This window comes from Triturus cristatus, chromosome 5_2, assembly GCF_964204655.1.
Source record: "Triturus cristatus chromosome 5_2, aTriCri1.1, whole genome shotgun sequence".
Taxonomy (NCBI): domain Eukaryota; kingdom Metazoa; phylum Chordata; class Amphibia; order Caudata; family Salamandridae; genus Triturus; species Triturus cristatus.
Genome location: NC_140588.1, coordinates 759,761,919 through 759,784,789, shown reverse-complemented (window position 1 = coordinate 759,784,789; position 22,871 = coordinate 759,761,919). Strand labels below are relative to the sequence as shown.

Here is a 22,871-nt window from a genome sequence, read left to right as displayed (position 1 = left end):
TTGATCTCATTCAGTCACATCTGTCTCATTTTAAAGACCTGCTATACCATAAGGTGGGCCTGAACCTACGGGCAGCGCTGCTCTACAAACACCTGTTGAGGGCGGTTCTGTGCGAGGCGTGGGGTGAATCACCCTGAGTGCGCACGTGCGAAAAAGCGATGTTGCCGGGCGTAATGATGTGATCTCTGACCTCATTCAGTCACATCGGTCTAATTTTAAGGACCTGCTGGACCGTACTGGAGGCCTGAGCCAGCGGGCAGCGCTGCTCTACAGACACGTGGCGTTGGCTTTGAGGACACTGTAGTGAGCGCCTCACTAAGTGTACATGCACACAGGCTCCCGCCACTGCATTACACGCGCACATTATGCTTCTAGCATGCGCTCTGTTCCTTTGTATGTGAACGTTGGCATAACATTTAACCTTGTGTATTCTCGTGCACTCCAACTCCTATTTGAACCACGATTACCACTAACAGTTGGTAGATCGTACTTCAGAAACAAACGATGCACTCAACTCCTATTTTCCATCAAGCTTGAAATAAACCTTCATTTACCTCCAGACGTTTCCACCATTAAATTATTTCTCCCTTTTCAGACATTCCATTTATTGCCACAAGAAGGGCGGAGCGGGAGCTGACCCCGCAATGATGCCCTGGCATTCTGACACATTCCATCGTGGTATCAAGACACCGTCCCTGAGCGGAGACCTGGTCTATCGTACAAACATACCCCGGACTAGGAGCTTGCACCAGCACATCGTGGGACACACCAGTGGTGGCAGGAGAGCTGTGAAGCCTCGTTGATCAAGACCTACAATTGAGCACAGTGCAGGGGAAGGGATTGGGGTGCAGCACCCTGGGTGCACAGGTGCATACAAGTGATTTTCCCGTAGCTAATAATGTAGGACTATATTATCAAACGGCGATAAAATTATCACCACTTTAGCGGCAGGAAACTGCCGCTAAAGCGACGATAAGGGGTTGATAATATGCCCTTGTAAATTTCCATAGACGCCCAGGTTCACACCAGAACCTGGGCTTCTAAGGGAATTCACAAGCGCATATTATCAACCCCTTATCGCCGCTTTAGCGGCAGTTTCCTGCCGCTAAAGCAGCGATAGTGTTATCGCCCTTCCTTCATAATATGGCCCATAATCTCTGGCCTCACGTATTTAATTTTAAGGACTTGCTGAACCACACTCTCTCGCAGACCCCAGCGTCCTAGACAAACGGGTGACGGAGGGTAAACACTAAGGGCTGGGTGAAATAGGCCAACGCTCCGTCTCCTCCTCCCTCTCTTCTTTTGACTCTCCCTCCCTTCTCCCTTCCACCCACTCCCCCTCCCTTCCATTCTCACTATGGTCCTTTCATTCGGACTACCTTTCTTTACCTCTTCGACATAGCACACATACTTCTGTTTCATTTTGTCTTGCAGGTTTCCTACGCTGCTTCCACTGGAGTCCAACCCACTTTTTAGGTCTCGGCTCGAAGGCTGCGCTTGCGCAGTCTCGATCCGAGATTTAATGACTTGGAGAAGAGGGGCTTGAACCCGCCCCTCTTCTCCCCTGTTCTCCATTGGCTGGCCTCTTGAATGCTGGCCAGCCATTGGAGAAGAGGTCCGTCATTCCGATTAGGCCCCGTCCTTTTCGGATTCGGGGCGTGTTTTTTTCAAGAAGTCTAATTATCTCCTCCAGCCAATGGCAAGAGGAGATAACAGAAAAACACGCCCCCGAATCCGGAAACGCCGCTGCCTTTCTCCGAGGCATTTCTTCTCGACCTCGGAGAAAGGCAGTGGTGTCTTTTCAGAGCGGGTGTCTGGTCACACTCTATGCCCCTTCCCCTGTCCCAATTCTTACTGGCACACGGTCGGGATACTTCTTGCGGATCTTCTCGCCCTCGGACCGCCGCTTCTGGAACGGGTGCTCCTCCTTATATATGAACTTCATGTCGGGTCCGTGCGGCGACTCTCGTCTCTCGCTGTCGTTCCTCTCTGTACCGGCCTCCGCTGTCTCCGTCTGTCTGCGGCACAGCGATACCAACAACAACCGCGTCACCGGCCACCAGCCGCGCCGCTTCCGCATTCACAGACGGAGCTGCGCCAGCGGCGTAACCCGCCCTGGACATAGAGAGAGGACGGGGCATTACCGCTCCGTGGCGGACATCATGGAACGGGATGACCGCACATTAAAGTATTCTTTACACAAGTACTTGATAGTGCATCATCCACCACACTACCGTAACTTCGGCATGCAGTCACGCTATTTCTATTGTTTTACAAAAACCTGTTTTGTACTCGAGGACAACTTGGATGGGGCAAATAGGGTGCATTGTAAGGCGTGGGGAAGGTAGAAGTGAACAAATATGCTATAACCCTCTTTAGAAAGGCTGGAGAGCATGTCGACTTTCATGCCAAGATTACTTAAACTTCATATGCAACTAATAAATGGTTAGACAACATTTTGTTCAATTGGGCTGAAAATGCGTCATATTTCCAAGTTCAAATCAAATCAAATTGATTTGATTTTTGCGTCATATTTCCAAGTTATTCACAAAGTTTTGGAGCATTGAGATGACCCCTCCTCCCAAGGCCTCCTAGTAACGATTAGTCTTGTATGATACACATCGAAGTATTTCAGTGTTTCACGAGGGCCTCTTCAAAAGTGCCTGCAACACCTCTGCTTTGTAGGTAATTTATTTCAAAATTATAATAACCATCACACCAGCAGCAGACCAAGACCATTGTCTTTGCCAATGTTTGTTTTGTTTGTAGGTTTTCCGGAAGTCTCAGTGCAGCGAGTTCGCGTGGAACAAAGACTGTTATGTGGTCGCCCCCATCTCCAGTGCGAGAGGGGTGTTTCGAAAATGATAGTCCTAGGTCTCCCGTGTACGAGGCTGTAACTAAACTTCAAGCCACAATAATATGCAATGCCTCCTGCTGGGTTTACACGTCACAGCAGCCCAGGGAGGCCGCCTGGAATGTGTAAGGTGCTCCTCGTGTTTTATTGGGTCGGGCTCGGGCGAACCCGACCCCGGGTGTGCCCCCCTTGGAAGCAGTGACACAGTGAATCGACGCGTCGGCACGGGGGGGAGAGGGGGGAGGGGGGGTCTGGTTTGCAAGTGAAAAGAACATGCGCCTTTGCTGCTGTTGTCGTTACTGTAGGCGCTGTACAGTCACACACGTTCACAAATGTATGTGCTTAATGAGCACAAGGTTCTCACCACTTTCGTGTCTGTAAGCATTGAGCAGTGTGCATCACGAAGAAGTGTGGAGTATAGACTGGAGTCATGGTCTGTTTTATGAAGAAAAACAATTGTATGTTTCTTTGAAAAAATCTTCCCCCAAGTTTAATTTTACACACTTTTCATTTCGGTAGCGAGGAGATGTATTATGGAATAAACTGTTTACAGTTGACATTGTAAATGACAATGCCGTTTCTTTAAATGTTTTAAAAACAAAAACATAAACAAAAATAATGTCATGAGCAATGCCAATAGCTCTAACTTTAACAATGCCGAGACCATTGCATTGTAAATGCTTGTTTTTATTATACTGTTCTATTAAAGTTACACTTCTATTTATTTCTGTTTTAATAAAGGTTACTTATTTTTTCAAATAAATAACTGAGTGTATAGGTCTTTTTCTGACGACACTGGTTATTGTGAAAATCATCTGTTTATAGGAGATTTTAAGGACAACATTATTTAATATTAGAGTGCACCTACCAAACATAATCTAACTGACTATTAGACAAATGAAGCCTGGGTAATTGTACAACTGCAAGAGTTCTATGAGTGTATCACTTTATAACACCAGAAGTACTGCCCATGTGATTACAGAACAAATAAGGCACTGCCTAGGGCCACTGAGGATTCAGGGACCCCCGAGGCTTCAGGGACCACCGAGGCCCACCCTGCATATTTAAATAAAGAGCCGGAGTGTGGCCATACCCGGAATTCAGTTGGCCTCGAACCTCCCGAACAATTAGTAAACAATACCCGGGAAGGTGGCGCTCCCCTAGGATGCAAAACGTCTGTGCCCTTCCGCGCCTAATTTACATGTGACATTAAGATCCCCAGAGACCCCGCAATATAATAATTGGATTGGCCACGGAACATTACCCACCCACCAGGGGCCTCATTTAAAAGAACGGGCGAGAACCCGCTTTTTTTGTTCTTTTCTCTCCATTTTTAGCATCCGCATCCCCTCTACTACAGCGATACAAGGTTTTCCTCCTCTCGCTTCAAGTAGTCGAACAAGTATTTGCTATCACATGGTGGAAGCCCTGCACCACCCTCTAATAGCAAACACAAATGTCCAGCGAATGCACACCCCAGGACATTGCATGAGCTGCGCCTGAGAGGTCGCCCTCCCTACTACCATGATGCATTTGTTAGTATAAACGCATACTAACGCTACATACACACGTGTAGTACAGCGACCAGAATGTAGTGAAGAAGCAGAGGAAGCGCAAAATCTAAACATAAATCCTACCAGAAGTCGGATGACATAGTTCAATGAGCAGATGACCCTGGCAGGAGTAGAAACAGCTACACAAACAAAACGGGTCTTCAGCACAACGCAAGCAAGTTTGAAATATTGCTGAGTGGTGCCTTCTTTTTGCCTTCTCCCACTCGTTGCCAAATTTATGTAGTGAAGAGGCAGACAGCAGTGAATCCAATAAGTAGATTTATTACAAGAAAACAAGACACCTGAAACAACCACAAACAGGAGCAGACCGCAAAGCAACTGTCTAATCCAGCACCGTGTACAAACTCCGCAAGGTTCCCCTCATGACAGCCCTACATTCTAACATTACATACTGAGGGCCGTATTATCAAGGAACGGCGTTAAAATTATCGCCGCTTTAGCGGCAGGAAACTGACGCTAAAACGGCGCTAATGGGCTTGATAATATGCCGTAGAGAATTCCAATAGAAGCCCATGTTCTCGTGTTAACATGGGCTTCTATTGGAATTCTCTACAGCATATTATCAAGCCCATTATAGCAGTTTTAGCAGCAGTTTCCTGCCGCTAAAGCGGCGATAATTTTAACGCCGTTCCTGGATATGCCCCTTAGATTCTAGTAGAATTACATACTAACATTCTACTATGACTTACAATGGAATACTACACAGAGCACATTACTTTACAGCAATGAGCTCAGTTTCCTCCACGAGTCTTGACACCGGTAGGGGTAAGACTTGCGCTTCCCACTCCCTATATTGTACAAACGTAAACCAACACTTCTTCCACAAGTATGCTACAGCGCCCAGAGCACAACACTTTGCAGCAATGAGCTCACAATTTAGGCTCACTGTTTAATCCCCGTCTTCACACCAGTAGGGATGAGTAGTTCGCTTCCCACTCCCTATATACTATAAACGCATACTAACACTACTTACACACTTATACTACAGCGGCTAGTATCCTACACCGCCCAGAGCCCATCACTTTACAGCAATCAGCTCGGTTTCATCCCCAAGTCTTATCACACAGTAGCGGTCAGTAGTTTGCTTCCCACTCCCTGTATGGTATAAACGCCTACTAAAACTACTTGCACACGTATGCTACAAACACCAGACCACATCACTTTACAGCAATGACCACACGGTTTAGACTCCGTTTCATACCAGAGTGTAGCAACATATCATATCACCACCATGCCACTCTGAGCAACACCACACTTTCAGACCGTTAACAGTGATAACTACCTACTGGCGACCGCCAGTAGGTAATCAAGAACAAATTACAATAGTTCCTTGATTCTTTTCGCTTTCAAAAATTCTCTATTACGGTCTTTTTACTTTTCCATATATATATATTTTTTTATATTCAAGTACACATCGAAGTCAGAAATGCAACGTATTCTATCAACACACATTCTAGAACATTCTACAACACGTGGAGGTTAAAAGTTCATAAATTTTTTTAAACCCAACAATATTTTTTTGCAATATTTTCTCGAACATTTAACGGCACGTGCAGGTTAAAAGTTCACGATTGTTTTAAGTTCGAACTGTGCCTTCCAAATGCAAGTAGCAGGTGTGGTTGAGTTAAGCTAATTTTATCCTATAATATGTACCATAATATGTACGTGCAACCTGCTTTATCTTAACCAATCACAAACATACTTTTCCACAAAACGAATGTGCACCCTACTTTTAAAAAGGAATATGCTACTTACCAGTATGCATCTGTTCTTGGCATGTAGAGCTGCAGAGTTGTACACTTAGCATAGATCGCCATCTGGTGTTGGGCCCGGATGTTTGCAGTTTGTTTTTCTTCTTGGACAGTCTTTGGAAGTCACGAGTTTGGTGACTCCTCCTTCGGTCCGTACTGCGCATGGGCTTCGGCTCCATCCTCAGATTGTTTTTCGCCAACAGGGAAATGATGGAGCGTAGTAATAACAGTGAGAAACCCATGTGTTGTATCTAAATAAGATGTACTGGAACGGATACAGGTAGCCGGGGAGGCGGGTGGGCGTGTACAACTCTGCAGCTCTACATGCCAAGAACAGATGCATACTGGTAAGTAGCATATTCCGTTCGAGGCATATGAGCTGCAGATTGTACACTTAGCATAGATTATATAGCAGTACCCAACCTTAGCGGCGACCACCGGTATCCGTTGCAGCTGTTTGAAAAAGTGTCTTTAGTACAGCCTGGCCCACCCTAGCTTGCTGCTTGGAATGCACATCTACACAGTAGTGTTTTGTGAAGGTGTGCGGTGTAGACCATGTGGCTGCTTTGCAGATGTCATCTAAGGGTATATTCCGTAGAAAAGCCATAGAAGCCCCTAACTTTCTTGTAGAGTGGGCTTTAGGAGGAACAGATAATGTTCTTTTTGCCTTTTGATAGCAAATTTGTATGCATTTTACAATCCACCTAGCTATCCCTGATTTCGAAATGGGGTTGCCTTTATGTGGTGAAGAGAAGGAAACGAACAATTGTTTAGTCTTCCTGAAGGGTTGCGTTCTTTGTATGTAGTATAGCAACGCCCTTTTCACATCAAGTGTGTGTAAGGCCCTTTCCGCAACAGATTGGGGTTGCGAAAAGAAGACAGGTAATTCCACTGATTGATTGAGATGGAAGGGGGAAATGACTTTGGGCAGAAACTTCGGATTTGTGCGAAGTATGACTTTGCTGTGATCCATTTGTATGTAGGGTTCCTGTATGGTGAACGCTTGTATTTCACCAACCCTTCTAAGGGAAGTGATAGCTACAAGGAAAGCTGTTTTCCAGGTGAGAAACTGTAGCTCACATTTGTGCATTGGTTCGAAGGGCGGACCCATTAGTCGTGTAAGAACTAAATTTAGATTCCATACAGGGGAAGGTGGTGCCCTGGGAGGAATTACTCGTTTAAGGCCTTCCATGAAGGCTTTAATAGCGGGCACTCTGAAGAGTGATAAATGCTGTCTGTTTTGTAGATAAGCAGCGATCGCTGCTAGGTGTAGGCGTATGGATGAATATGCCAGGTTACACCTGTGAAGATGGAGCAGATAGCATATGATGTGCTGTATGGATGCATCTAGAGGGTTGATTGTATTATTACGGCAGTAAATTACAAATCTTTTCCACTTTGCGGCATAGCATGCTCTAGTGGTAGGACGTCTGGCTTCCATGATGATGTTCATGCAATCAGGGGGAAGGTTAAGGTATCCGAATTCTAAGATTTCAGGAGCCAGATCGCCAGGTTGAGCTGAGCTGGGTCCGGGTGCCTGATTTCTCCATGGTTCTGGGTTAGGAGGCATGGGGATAGGTGCAGTTTTTGATGTGGTACCACTGATAGTTGTAGTAGCGTGGTGTACCACGGCTGCCTGGCCCACGTGGGAGCTACCAGAATGAGTGTGAGGGAGTGCTGTTGTAGCTTCCTGACCACTAATGGAATTAGTGGGAGAGGTGGAAAGGCGTATGCAAATCTGCCTGACCAGTTCATCCATATCGCATTGCCCTTGGACAATGGGTGTGGGTATCTGGCGGCGAAGCTTGGGCATTTTTTGTTTTCGTGGGTGGCGAAGAGGTCTATCTGAGGATGCCCCCACTGTTGGAAGAATGGGTGAAGAACTTGTGGATGCAGTTCCCATTCGTGTAGTTGTTGCGTTTGTCTGCTGAGCAGATCTGCCATGGTGTTTTGTACGCCTGGAACGTGCTGTGCCAGGAGAAAGATGTTTTGGGGAATTGCCCATCTCCATATGCTCTGGGCTAAGCGGGAGAGCTGGGGAGAGTGTGTCCCCCCCTGTTTTTGTATATAATACATCGCAGTCATGTTGTCTGTGCGAATGAGGACTGCTTTGCCCGAAATCTGTTTTTGGAAAGATTTTAGGGCTAGAAAGATCGCCAAGAGCTCCAGATGGTTGATGTGGAGCGATTTTTGCTGTGGCGTCCATAGACCTTGCATGGTGAGGTGTAGGAGGTGCGCTCCCCAGCCGGAGAGCGATGCGTCCGCTGTTAGAATCACCTGAGGAACCGGGTCCAGGAACGGCCGCCCTTTGGAAAGGTTTGTGGTGTTCCACCACTGCAGAGAGTGATGTGTGCGGCCGTCCACCAACACCAGATCCGTCAGCTGACCCTGGGCCTGGTTCCACTGTTGTGCTAGGCACTCTTGAAGTGGACGCATGTGGAGTCTTGCATGGGGCACTATGAAGATGCAAGACGCCATCATTCCTATGAGCTTCATGAACACTCTTGCTGGAAGAGAGTGTTGAGGAAGGAATGTTTTGCGTAAGGCTTGAATGCTTGTGATTCTGGCTGAGTTTGGATAGGCAATACCCTTGGAGGTGTCTATAGTGGCCCCGAGATATTGCTTTGTGTGAGATGGTATGAGGTGGGACTTTTGGTAGTTCACCGTGAAACCTAGCTGGTGGAGCAGTTGGATGGTGCTGTTTGTATGTTGCACACATTGGTTGTAGGACGCGGCTTTTATCAGCCAGTCGTCTAGGTAAGGGAAGACGTGAATATGTTGACGTCTGAGGTGTGCTGCTACTACCGCTAGGCACTTGGTAAACACTCGTGGTGCGGTGGTGACCCCGAAGGGGAGAACCGTGAATTGGTAATGTTGCCCGTCCACCACGAACCTGAGGTATTTCCTGTGAGAGGGGTGTATTGGAATGTGAAAGTAAGCGTCTTTCAGATCCAAGGTTGTGAGAAAGTCTCCCTGGCAGAGGAGTGGGAGGACTTGCTGTAGGGTGACCATGTGAAAATGGTCTGAATGTATGTAGGCATTTAGAGGCCGGAGGTCGAGAATGGGTCTGAGGGTCCCGTCTTTCTTTGGTATTAAGAAATATAGGGCGTAGACCCCTAGATTTTGTTGATTGACGGGGACCTGCTCTATAGCGTGTTTTTGGAGGAGTGAGAGTACCTCTTGTTTGAGCAGTGTGGAATGTTCTTGAGACATTGGACGGTGCCTTGGTGGGATATTGGGTGGGGTAGATGTTAGTTCGAGACAGTACCCTGACCGAATGATTTGGGTCACCCATTTGTCCGATGTTATGGACTCCCATGTGTGGATAAAGTCTTGTAGTCTGCCCCTGACCGGAGTGGGATGGTCTGGGGGGAGCGGAGGGGAGTCATTGTGCGGGTGGGGTGGCAGAACGGGTGTTGTTGGTTTTGCCCCTGCCCTTATTGTTGTTGCCTCTGTAACCACCCCTTTGATTGCCCTTTGAAAAGGTATTTTGAGGAGGGGACTTGTAGGAGGTAGAGGCGTTATCGGTGGAGGAGCCTCTGCCTGTGCCACGAAAGGACGAGCGTCGAAAGGAACGTTTAGAGGCTTGTGTTTGGAGTGCCCCCATAGACTTTGCTGTGTCTGTGTCCTTTTTCATCTTTTCCAGCGCTTCGTCTACCTTTGGCCTAAAGAGAGTTTGCTGGTCAAAGGGGTGATTGAGTATGGACGCCTGGACTTCAGGCTTGAACCCTGAGATCCTGAGCCAGGCATGGCGACGAAGCAGGACACTTGTATTTATGGCTCTAGAAGCAGTGTCGGCTGCATCGAGGGCACACTTAATGGAGGTGTTTGTAATTAGTTTACCCTCCTGTATCAGGTCATGGGCCTTGCGCTTGTGTTTTTCTGGAAGGTGCTGCATAAGAGCCTCTAGTTCGTCATAGTGTGCTCTGTCATATCGCACAAGCAGTGCTTGTGTGTTTGCAATGCGCCATATGTTTGCAGCTTGGGAGGCAGTGCGTTTACCAGACGCGTCCAGAAGTTTAGATTCCTTGTCTGGCGGTGGGGCTTCTCCTGAGGATTGGGAGTTAGCCCGCTTTCTAGCTGTGGAGACAACTAGGGAATCTAGGGGAGCAGGGCCCTTAATGTATGCAGGGTCTGTGGGTGCCGCTTTGTACTTCTTCTCTATTCTAGGGTTCAGTACTCTGGCCCTGACAGGGTCTTTGAACACCTCTGTAGCGTGCTTGGTGACACCCTTAAGCATGGGTAAAATAGAAGTGGATTTGTCTTGTATGTCAAATGTGTCCAGTAGGAAGTCTTCTTCCACTGGTTCACTGTGCATGTCCACCCCATGGTAGTGTGCTGCTCTCTGCACTAAATGATGAAACCCTAAGGAGTCCTCTGGAGGAGACGGCCTGGATGGGTATAGGTCGTCCTGAGGTATATCTGGTATATCAGGGTTATTGTAATCCTCCCATGGGTCTGGGGTCCCTGGTGGAGTGGGATCCATTGGGACGTCCGCCGGGTAATTGTCCGGGTCCCCATCATCCGGATCTGGGGATGGGGCCGGATCGTAGTGAGGTGGAGGTGGCGGAGACCTGGGAGGGGGAGGGGGCGGAGGTGGTGGAGGAGGTAGGGGAGGCGGTAGTGGGGAGGGCACTCTGAGGGGAGAAGTAGCAGAATCCTTCCTTTTGGGTGGTGGAGGAGGAGCCGGAGTATCAAGGCGTCTTTTCTTGATAATTAAAGTCAATAGTCCAGTCTTTGGATCTTTGGACAGAGTCTTTTGTAGAGGGTCTGGTGTAAACAGAGCCAGTGGCGTCAAATCGTCCGTCGGCACCGGTGATTTCGGAGCCGAGGACTTCGATGGTTTGTGTGCGCCATGCTTTTTTGGGGCCTCCTGTTTTTTCGGCGTCGAAGGAGTTTTCGGCGTCGGAGCGTCGGTGCCGACAGATTTATGTTTGTGTTTGGTCGGCACCGAGAGTCCAGGCTTCGGCACCGGTGGCTTCGGAGTCGAGCTGGATATTGCTTTCTTCGGTGCCGGATGCTGTTTTTCGGCACCGGGCGTCGGCTGGCTCGATCCCGAGCTGCCGTGAGACTTTGGATGCTTCGACACCGAGCCCGAAGGTGGGGTGATCGAAGCTTTGGTCTTGGTTTTGCCCAGGCCGGCAGGCGAGGGAGTAACCTGAGTCTCTTTGGTTTTGGGCGTGGGGGTGGGAGGGGGCACAGTACTCACGGCGCGCTGCGCCGGTGTGATGTCCTCCACGTCGGAGTCGTCGGCTTCGGAAGCGCTGACGACGTCTTCTTCCTGCTCGGTGTGTGTTTGCCCCGAAGCTTCGGCGCCGTCTCCGAAGATGTCCGGTGGAGCTGCAGACGATGAGTGCGCCATGGTGCGTCGAGCTTTTCGATCCCGGATGGTTTTCTTCGATCGAAAAGACTTACAGGCGGGGCAGTCTCTGGCCTCGTGTTCTGGAGAGAGGCAAAGATTACACACCTGATGGAGGTCTGTGTGGGGAAATTTAGACCCACATTTTGGGCACTTTTTGAACGGAGTCCTTTCCATCGGCCGGGACCGGAGTCGAGGAGGGCCCGAAGGCCGGTGCCGATGTACGGGATGGAGAAAAGTGCCGCTTCGAGAGATGAAGATGATGAAGAAACTCGAAGATACGAGGATTTTCCGTCGAGGCTGGAACCGTAGAAGTTCGAAGCCGGAGCACGAAGTATCACATCCGAGCCCGATGGCGGAAAAAAACAATCTGAGGATGGAGCCGAAGCCCATGCGCAGTACGGACCGAAGGAGGAGTCACCAAACTCGTGACTTCCAAAGACTGTCCAAGAAGAAAAACAAACTGCAAACATCCGGGCCCAACACCAGATGGCGATCTATGCTAAGTGTACAATCTGCAGCTCATATGCCTCGAACACTATGTTTTTCATCTGCCAATCAGGTACCGTTTTGTATGCGAAAAGAAACTAGTTCCCCATCTTTTAACATCTTATTCTACAAGGGAACTGCATGAGTTACAGACATCTTTCCATACCTTCCAGCCATACCTTCAAAATGCTAGTGTGGACCGTAGGACATAGCTATGTTTTCTGGTGCAAGAGGTATGCATAACAGAGACGTATTGACTTAGACGGAGTAGTTTCTTTTCTGTAACTCCAGTTCTGTAGTAGGGGTATCTCTGTTATAGTCATAATCTAGTGAATAGTCCCGCCCATGTGCGTGGACCCCGGAGCAATAAAAAATAATCTCTAAAGGTGACAAATCATGCAGACCTGCATACACCTTTAAGAGAGAATTTAATTTAAAGACAGATAATGCAGCCTATACCCACAGGCTACACTGTCCAGTACTTCAAGTAGAATTCCACAAACAGCACTGCCTGTCCAGCTTTTCTCCACATAGGAAAAAACCCTGCCTCTACCAGCAAAAGCCTCTGGAATGATAGAGAGGAAGGAATGGACAGACAAGCCCCATAGGCTGCCATTATGTGGCTTAAAACAGGATACTGTGCCTTTAAGAAAACTTTCCAGATTTCCAGAACTTTCCCCAGTATCCCAGAATGCCCAGCAGGTCCCTTCTACTTTCAGTTCTTTTTGAAGGCGTAGCACGCCAGACCTGTAGCATTCTTCACATGAATAATTATCTCTCCACCGGGGAGGAGGGCGGGCGCTTAAGACTATAACAGAGATACCCCTACTACAGAACTGGAGTTACAGAAAAGAAACTACTCCTTCTGTAGTAGGGGATCTCTGTGTATAGTCATAATCTAGTGAATAGAATGGCAAGCCCATCCCCACAACAACAACAGCGGTGGAGAACACACAAGACAATACCACTACTGTGCGAACAAATTTCGCAGCGAAGACTGCCCAACCTGGGCATCTGCCCTGGCATCCGAGTCCAGACAGTAATGCGCAGCAAAGGTATGGACCGACTTCCAAGTGGCCGCCTTGCAGATTTCCGCAATAGGAACATTACGCAGCAAAGCCGCCGTGGCAGCTTTGCCCCTGGTGGAATGAGCCTTAGGTTTACCCCCTAAGGTCTTATTAGCCTTTTGATAACACAATTGTATGCAGGACACAATCCACCGAGAAATGAACTGCTTAGAGGTCGCGAGACCGGTCCTGACTGATCCATAATTAACAAACAATTGGTCAGACCTACAAATATCCTTGGTCTTATCCAGATAAAATTTCAACACCCTCCGACCATCCAGGGAATGGAGAGACCTTTCCGCTGGCGAAGAGGGATTCTGAAAGAACGTAGACAAAGTTATGGTCTGGTTGACATGAAAATCAGAGATAACATTAGGAAGAAATTTAGGGTGAGTACGCATCACAACCTTAGCAGCATGAAATACAGTATAAGGTTCTTGACAACATAATGCCTGAAGTTCACTCACCCTGCGGGCCGATGTAATGGCCACTAGGAACTCCGCCCTCCAGGATAGGTGCTGCAACGAAGCCTTGTGAATGGGTTCAAAAGGCTCCTTCATCAGTCTGGACAGCACCACATTCAAGTCCCAGGAAGGCGAGGCAAGTCTGACAGGAGGAAACACTTTCTTCAAGCCTTCCAAAAAATCCTTGACCACAGGGATGTGAAAGAAGGAAGTTTGTGAAGGGCATTTCCTGTAAGCAGTCAAAGCAGCCAGATTCACCTTAATGGAATGGAAATTAAGGCCAGACTGCGCCAAATGTAAAAGGTACGGAAGGATGACATCTTCCTTACATGTCGTAGGATCAAAGTTCTTGGACTTACACCAGATACAGAACCTCTTCCACTTATAGGCATAGGACGTCCTAGTGGAAGGCCGCTTAGACTCCTTCAGTATGTCCATACAATCTTCTGGTAGATTCAGATGGCCATATTGCACAATTTCAGGAGCCATGCCGCCAAACTCAAAGACGAGAGGTTGGGGTGCACCATCCGCCCCCCGAACTTCGTGAGAAGGTCCGGCCTGCACGGCAACCGTATGTGAGGAAGGAGAGACCGGTGAAGTAGGTCCGTGAACCACCACTGCCGGGGCGATCAGGATCATCCGCGCCCTGGACTGGGACAGCTTGATGAGCACTGCCGGAATCAGGGGAATGGGTGGAAAAGCGTACAGAAAGCTGTTCGACCAATCGATCCATAACGCATTCCCCAGCGTCCCCCGCTGGTAGTACCTGGATGCGAAGTCTCGGCATTTGCTGTTTTCGGCGGTGGCGAACAGATCTACGTCTGGAGTCCCCCACCTTGCGAAGACTTCTCCTAGTACTTCGTCGTTTATGACCCATTCGTGGTTTTCCTGAATCAGCCTGCTCAGGGCGTCCGCCTGAGCATTCTGTACCCCTGGCAGATGGGTGGCCGTAATAGTCAGTCCTCGGGCCAGAAGCCAGTGCCAGATCGCCTGCGCCTCCTGCGACAGAGTGCGCGATCTCGACCCCCCCTGCTTGTTGAGGTAATACATCGTGGTTGTATTGTCCGTCTGTATCAGCAGCGAGTTGGTCTGGAAGGACGGAAGGAAGGCCTTCAGTGCCAGGAAGACAGATCTGAGTTCCAGGAAGTTGATGTGGTACGTCGATTCCAACGGGGACCACTTTCCTTGAATCTGCAAGTCCCCGGAATGCACGCTCCAGCCTTGGAGACGCATCCGTCACGGCACTCTTCGTGGGAATGTCCTTGTGGAAGAGAACCCCCCTGAGGAGGTTTTCCGCCGAACACCACCACTTCAGAGACTGAAGAGCATGTAGAGACAGTCGTATCTTGTCGTCCCAAGAACCTGTCCTCTGATCCTCCAAGCACTCCTGCAGTGGTCTCGTGTGTAGCCGTGCGTGAGGCGTGAGGAAGATACAGGAGGCCATCGATCCCAGCAGCGAAGACACCTTCCTCACTGTCGTCGATGGAGCAGTCCCGAGGTCCCGAGCCTTCCGAAGGAGTGATAACCGTCTCTCCTCCGAAGGAGACACGCTTGCTGACCGCGTATCGATGGAGGCTTCCAGGTACTGTATGCGCTGGACCAGAGTCGAGATCGATTTGGACATGTGGACATGTAACCCCAGCTTGTGCAAGAGAGCGCACGTCCACCGGAAGTGTTCTTGCGCTTCCGCGAAGGATGATGCCTTGATCAGCCAATCGTCCATATACGGGTAGACAAACACCTTGTTCTTCCGCAGGTGTGCCGCCACCACTGCCATGCACTTCGAGAAGGTCCTGGGCGCAGACTTTAGCCCGAATGGCAGTACTGTGTATTGATAGCGATTGCCGCCGACTTGGAATCGCAGGAACTTCCTGTGCTTCTGTGCGATGGGCACATGGAAGTACGCATCCTGTAGATCTATGGCACAGAGCCAGTCTCCCCGTTGCAGCTGAGGGTAAATCTGATGCAACGATAGCATGCGAAACTTCTCTCTGCGAATCCATTTGTTTGCCTGTCAAAAATCCAAAATGGGCCTGAACTCGTTCTTGTCGTCCTTGCGAACGAGGAAGAACCGAGAGTACAGACCTCTTCCCCTTTGAGACAGAGGTACCTCTTCTACCGCCTTCTTTCTCAACAAGATGTCTGCCTCCGCCTGGAGCTCTCGCAGCTGAAACTGAGAGCTTACCGGCGGAATCGCTGGAGGCGGGCTGATAAAACTAAGACTGTATCCATTGCAAACAATATTCAGCACCCACTTGTCCAGAGTAATTTTTCTCCACTCTGCCGGAAAAAGTTGAATGCTTCCCCCCACTGGAGTGGGTAACGGTTGAGGGGGAAGTAGTCGCTCAGGGCCGAGACCCGGCCGGGCCCTTGGTAGTGGTAGCAGCCTGCTGGCCGCCTCTACCCCTCTGGCGTTTCTGGAAGGGCTTCCGGAACTGCTGCTGTTGATGCTGCTGCTGTCCCGAACCCTGCCCGCGCCCTCTGCCCGTAGACCCGAACCGCCTCTGGAACGGGCGCTTCTTCTTTTCGGCCTTCTCCAACCCGACAGCTGTCAGGGTCTCCGCCTCCGCCTTCATGCGGGCCATCTCATCATCCGCATGTTTTCCAAACATGGTTTCCCCCGAGAAGGGCAGGTTGGCTACTCTATGCTGAGCCTCCGGCTTGAGCGACGTCAGGCGCAGCCAAGAGTGACGCCTCTGATGGACACCATGACAGTAGGAGTGCGCCGCCAACAAGGAGACATCCGCTGCCGCACTGATGACCTGGTTCGACACCAGCATGCCTTCTCGCACCGTTTCCAGGAAGTCCTCCTTCCGGTCCTGGGGCAGCAGGTCCGCATACTGCTGGAGGGACTCACACAGGGCCCGGTCGTAACGCCCCAACAGTGCCCCCGCACTTGCCGCCTTCATGGTGGTAGACGCGGTCCCACACACCTTCCTGCCCGCCGAGTCCAGCCAGCGGCTTTCCTTGTCGGGCGGGACGGTCGATGAAGGGGCAGTCGCATGCTGCTTCCTCGCCGCCGTCACGATGACAGAGTCCGGTTTCGGGTCCATCCGTAAAAAAGCTGGGTCCGAGTCCGGGGCCCGATACTTTTTCGTGAGCCGTGAGGGGGCGGATTTAGTCACCGCAGGGGTGAGGAACAACTCCAACACGGGTTCCACCAGTCCCGGCACTAGAGGCAGCAGAGGGCGAGACAGGTGTTTTTTGTGTAGCGTCTCGAATATCACGGACGTCGTGGGCGTCGGTACCGTCGCCGAGATGCCCAACTTGGCTGCCCCCCACAGCAGCACCTCCTGGAAGGAGACCAGATCATCCACCGGAGATACCCTAGACCCCCAGTGAGTCCGACAGCGTCGGCGAGAAGTCCCTGACCGAGGACCGCGTGCGTGACCTGGACCTGCGCCTCCTATGGCGCCGTCCCGATGTCGACGACGACGACCTCCTATGGCTCCGCGACCTTCTCCTCCCGCCGGAGCGGGAGCGCGACCTCCTCGGCTTCGGCCTGTCAGACGGTCTAGCCGGGCCCGGCGACCGTGGGCGACGCGGCCTCGGCGTCCCCTGCGGCGGAGTCGGGTACCTGGGCAGGGAGACCGACCTCGGTGGAACTGCAGGGGGCCCCAACGGCGTGCGAGGTGGTACAGAACGCGGAGGGGGAGGTGGAGGTGGCGACACCGGCCGTGGTGGCAGTGGTGGTGGCGGAGGCGGTGTTGGCGGTGGAGGAGTCGGTGGCCGTGGTGGCGGCGGCGGTGATGGTGTAGGGTTCCGAGGAGGTGTATACACCACGGAGTACTCCGATCCCAGCGACTCCGTTCCCCTCTTACTCCTGGTGCCAGGGCTCCCCCTGCGCCGTCGACCGCCTCGACGCCGGCCGCCTCCTCGACGCCGGCCGCCTCCTCGACGCCGGCCGCCTCCTCCGGCGAGCGTCTGACGGCGAGCGTCTTCTTGACGTCGATCTCCATGACGTCGATCGCTTCGACGGCGACCGTCGCCTCTTCGCCGACGGCGAGCGGCGCTCCCCCTTCGACTGCCGATGCCGTCGACGGCGGCCTGTCCAGCTCCCTCGACGTCGATGCCGCTTCTCCCCAGAGCCCTGGGGAGATGGCGAACAGACCGTAGTCATCCCCCTCGACGCCGTCGTTGACGCCCTCGACGTCGACTGGGAGAGGGGAAGCTTGCTGGTCGTCCTGCCCCTGGGGAGCCCCCCCCAAGAGGCCTCAGCATGGGCAGAATCAGCCCCTCCAAACCCACCTCGTGCCTTCAGCTTTCTGTCCTCCAGGACCTGGAGCCTGATCTTCTTCCTCTCTCTCAGGGTCCTGGCTGAAAAGGATCTGCAGATCTCACAATCCTCAGGCACGTGGGACTGGGGAAGGCAGACTATACACACCCTGTGTGTGTCTGACTTAGCCTTTTTTCTTCCACAATCAGGACATGTGTCGAACAAGCCAGTCATTCTGATAACACCAGAAGGAAAAAAGGACTTTCTAACACTTGAAATTAACCAATAACCCTTGAAAAGGGAGAGCTCAATGCTCCAGGGTCCTGCTAGCAGGAGCCGGAAAAAAACTGAAAGTAGAAGGGACCTGCTGGGCATTCTGGGATACTGGGGAAAGTTCTGGAAATCTGGAAAGTTTTCTTAAAGGCACAGTATCCTGTTTTAAGCCACATAATGGCAGCCTATGGGGCTTGTCTGTCCATTCCTTCCTCTCTATCATTCCAGAGGCTTTTGCTGGTAGAGGCAGGGTTTTTTCCTATGTGGAGAAAAGCTGGACAGGCAGTGATGTTGGTGGAATTCTAGTTGAAGTACTGGACAGTGTAGCCTGTGGGTATAGGCTGCATTATCTGTCTTTAAATTAAATTCTCTCTTAAAGGTGTATGCAGGTCTGCATGATTTGTCACCTTTAGAGATTATTTTTTATTGCTCCGGGGTCCACGCACATGGGCGGGACTATTCACTAGATTATGACTATACACAGATCCCCTACTACAGAACTAGGTTTACAAAATGTGGACATTAAATGGTTTGGACAGAGAGGATTGAAGTGGCACCAATTGTTGCCTGTTTGCATCTCCAACACCCTGACCTCATGATTGTGCCCTGTGGTGGAAACGACCTAGGCACATTGACTGGGGTAGATTTGGAAATGCTTATAAAGGACACCTTTGGACAATTGATGTTACTTTTGCCTCAAACGATCTTTGTATATTCCAATATATGCCAAAGATAGAAGTGGAAATTGTCCAAACAATGTTGTCCTCAGATTGAAAAATCTCGGGAAAAAAGTCAAAGCTGTCTCTGCATACCTCAGAGACCACAATATTGTGTCCATATACAACAACAACATATGTTTCGATATGGCGGATATATACAGAAGTGATGGAGTACACTTCACAGATCAGGGAAACCGTTTTCCTGAATAACTTGAAGCTGTGCATCCTCACTTATATGTAGCTCCAACTAATGAATACAAGGGCTCTTTTTAGAGCCACCCTATAACTTACAACTTAGGCCCCCTATTTTAGGGCCATATAACGCCAACTCCCACACCCTCGCCAAAATGTATTCTCCACACAGCTGTGGCGCAGCGGCCAGACCATCTCACTTTGCAGCACAGACCTCTCGCTTTGACCCCCAGCTCTACTCACCCATAGGGGTTAGTAGTTTGCGCTCTACAAATACCATATTGATTTACCTTCGCACTCCCTATACAACACCATCTAAGCACCATACACAAGCTACAATGTTCTAAACAAAAGTTCATCCAAGTACCTATAACTACATGCTGACACTACTTGCACAGATGTGGCACAGCGGCCAGAGGACATGACTTCACAGCATATGACACAGTTTGGGCTCACACTTTAATCCCGACTCCGGCAGCAGCTCAGCAACATGAGACTCTAGACAATACCTCACATATATTCCGTACCCCCAGGACTTTCATACCAGTACGAGTCAGTAGTTCGTCCTAGTAGTTATACACACATCCGGACACTACTTCCACAACTGTAATGCAGCGGCCACGGCACATGACTGCACAGCATAAGACACAATTTGGGCTCACGCTTTAATCTCAGAGTCCCGCACCAGCTCACCTTAGCCGCATCAGACTCTACCCAATACCTCACTTAATTTCCATAGCCCACCACTTACACATCAGTAGGGGGTAAATACTTTGCTTTGCACCCCCTCTATAGCACACCCTAAACACGCCACAGAGGTTACAGTGCTCTACCCTCCTATTTCCCACTTCTTCCCCCCTTTTTTCACCTTACTCGCTTCAACTGAATCACAAAATGGAAGCCAACACTTCCTAGTTGCAACCGCTCGCAGCCAATCAGCAACAAGCTCGTAACGCCTCAGCCAATCAGATGGCAGAATTCCCAAATATCGATATCTGTAAATTTCGATCTCTCAAAAACTACTGAACGAATTTACACAAAATAAACAATTCTGTTTGACCTGTAGCCTTGTCTAAAGTTTCCTATGGAGAAAACACGTTTTGGGACCCCCTTTTTTCTCAGCCCCCCCCCCCTTTGACGAATCACCCCCAAACTTTCAACATAGGAGCTGATCAACAAATAATTCGTTTTGAAAATTTCTCAAAGATTCGTCAATCGGCGCCAAAGTTATTGGGAATAGAATGTTGCCATTTTCCTATGGTAACTAGGGTCCTAACTAGAACTACCTACTGGTGACCGCCAGTAGGATAGATATAGATATTTATTTAAATGAGCAACTTGCACCAGCAATTTCAGCTGGCTACTCAGTGGCTGGACATCCGGCACTCATCTATGGATTCGAGGGTATACCGACATTCGGTTTTGCCAGTGCCTCCCTACTACCCTGGGCATGACTTCTCCACAAAAAGGTGCATTGTAGCTAATCATTCTTCTATAGATTGCTATTATCATAGAATAATACACTAGTACACGCGCAGACAGCAATGCTACGAGCATAACTGTCTACTTGGTAGTTCCAGAATTAGGAGAACAGTATCCTGGTTGGTGACATACTTATTTTGGTGCATCTGAGAAACTGAATGCATCAAGCAAATTATGTAAAACAAATAACAATTCACGTTTCCCTTTATTATTGAATGCTTTCAAACAAATGTGTAGCAAATGTTACAGCAAAAAATGTCCCTTCTAGTGCTAAACAATAATTGCATTTTTCCGTGTGCTCAACAGGGCAAACCTGCTTAAACAATCCAATAAAGCAACTGACATTTAGAAATAAACCTCTGAGCAATCTGCGTGGCACAGCAACAGAAGAATGAAAACTCATTAATGTGCAGTGAAGGAAAACTCGCATGCGCACGGCTAGGCTAGCCATTTAGATGGATCCGCCTGAATCGACGCACTAAAGAAGCTAGTTGCAACGCCAATTATAGTTGTGCTGTTTTATTAATAAAATTATATTCACTTACTTGGCATTATCATGCATGTCAGCGTCTGAAAGGTCACCAGTCTTTACTAAGTCATAGTTAATGCAGCCGGGCTGTATGGCATCAATCAGATCAACAACTGCCAAGCTAGAGCTAACAGACTTGTCCTAAAGGGAACAAGAAGAAAAAAAAGAAGTAATGGGAGGTTACATTTCTAGACAGAATGCAGAGCAAGAATCCAACTATGCCATCACATACATTGGCTTTGTACCTCACACTGGCACTGCATTTCAACAAAATAAGATTCTGGCATTAAAATTCAAACACTGGGAAAATAAAGTTATTAACCATTAAACAATATTTGTCCGGTGTCGATTTATTCCATAATCTAAAATATTTGCTGGGTTGTTCCACCATCCCCAGTGAGAATCCAGAAATTCTTTATGCAGAAATATCTATAGGAGCCTCCATAGGTCAACAATGCCAACACCTACATTATCCATCACATTTCAGAACCAATAAAAGTATCTGCCCCGCCCCCACGCAAAGACTCGTGTTTGCCTGAACTGATTTCCAAGCAATATAAATGTCTCTTCTGAGGGTTTCTGGGACATTTTTAGGCAGTCTCTGTATTGGAGTGAAAAATGCATAGATCTGGATATCTAAATAAAATTTTGACTTTACAACAGAAAATGATTCTAGTTCCACATGCTGTTAAGTGAATATAAGGCAGGACACCACCTAATAAAGCGAGGCATGGATTGTATGCAGTAGTAAACAAATATTAAACATGGCTGCCTGGCCTGGATCAAGATATGTACGAATGACCGAATAGACTTTACAAATGACCATGTCCAGTGAAGGTCAAAGGGGGCCCTTTTTCCTGATAGAATGGCCCTTGGGTTTACTCGCAATGTCTACAGTTAAAGAAAACACCAGTGCATTATCTAGACTATACACCGCCCACTTATTTCCTTGGTTACTGGGCTTCCAAACTTGTGAGGCATGTGACATATGGATAAGTCTTAATCATAAAATACATTATTGACCTGCTGACATCAAGATTACCTAAAGTAATTTTTGATGCAGCTACTGGATATTAAACAGGAAGAGGCAAACTGAACGTGGACACAAATTAACATTGGGAATAAACACGAGGAAAGGAAGTAGTTCTATTTAACTGTGATTAACAGTTTACAAGTCTGCTCAGCCTAACACTAACACCACCGAAGAAAGAAACAGAAAATGCTTACTTGTCCCTGGATGGAAAAGGAGGACAAATTAACCTGATTAACACGTACCCAAATTCCATGGCAGTGGGGGTATTTGCATTACCCCTTCTAGACAGGTGTAAATGTCTGGAATGGTAAGGCGTGGCGTTCTGTGTACTTTTAAGCATGCAAACGATGCACCTCAGTTCACTCAAATGGATTTTTAACTTAGGTGACTTTCAAGCATATGGTATAAACAGTGGAAGACTTAAATACTTCGATAATGTCGTAAATAATAGACGAACATACCAATTATACTTCAGAACATGCGCTACCAGTTTTGTCTCTAGGAACTTACACATACTAATTACTACTAGGGCTCCTGGTTTGAGGGTATTTATTTTTTTAACATTTCCATCACTATTTATCCACATTTATATTTTGGCCATCTGACTGGTATTTAACCTATTTATTATGTGTTTTGAGAATAAATGGAGTCGAAAAAAGTTACACTTCCATTTGTTTTTTAAATGATAAACATGCACTCATACTTTGATGCCTGCCACGTTTTGGCAAATGTAGCAGTCAAATATACCAAAACACCCACGGGAAAATATTAGCATTATATACAGATATATGTTAACATATGGGTGTAATTAAGTAAGTCTCATGATGTTTTAACTCCCCAGGCTGTACATCTGATCAGCTGCTGGCCTA

General features: G+C 48.8%; 1 protein-coding gene across 1 annotated transcript in view; it reads right to left on the bottom strand.

Moving 5' to 3' along the window:
• The window catches only part of LOC146829232 (plastin-3), a 409,189-nt gene that overhangs the window by 25,802 nt on the left and 360,516 nt on the right, over positions 1-22,871 (bottom strand). Inside the window, exon 15 of the mRNA XM_085607861.1 lies at positions 20,986-21,110. Coding sequence (XP_085463987.1) covers positions 20,986-21,110 — 125 coding nt within the window. The remainder of the gene's footprint in view (positions 1-20,985; positions 21,111-22,871) is intronic.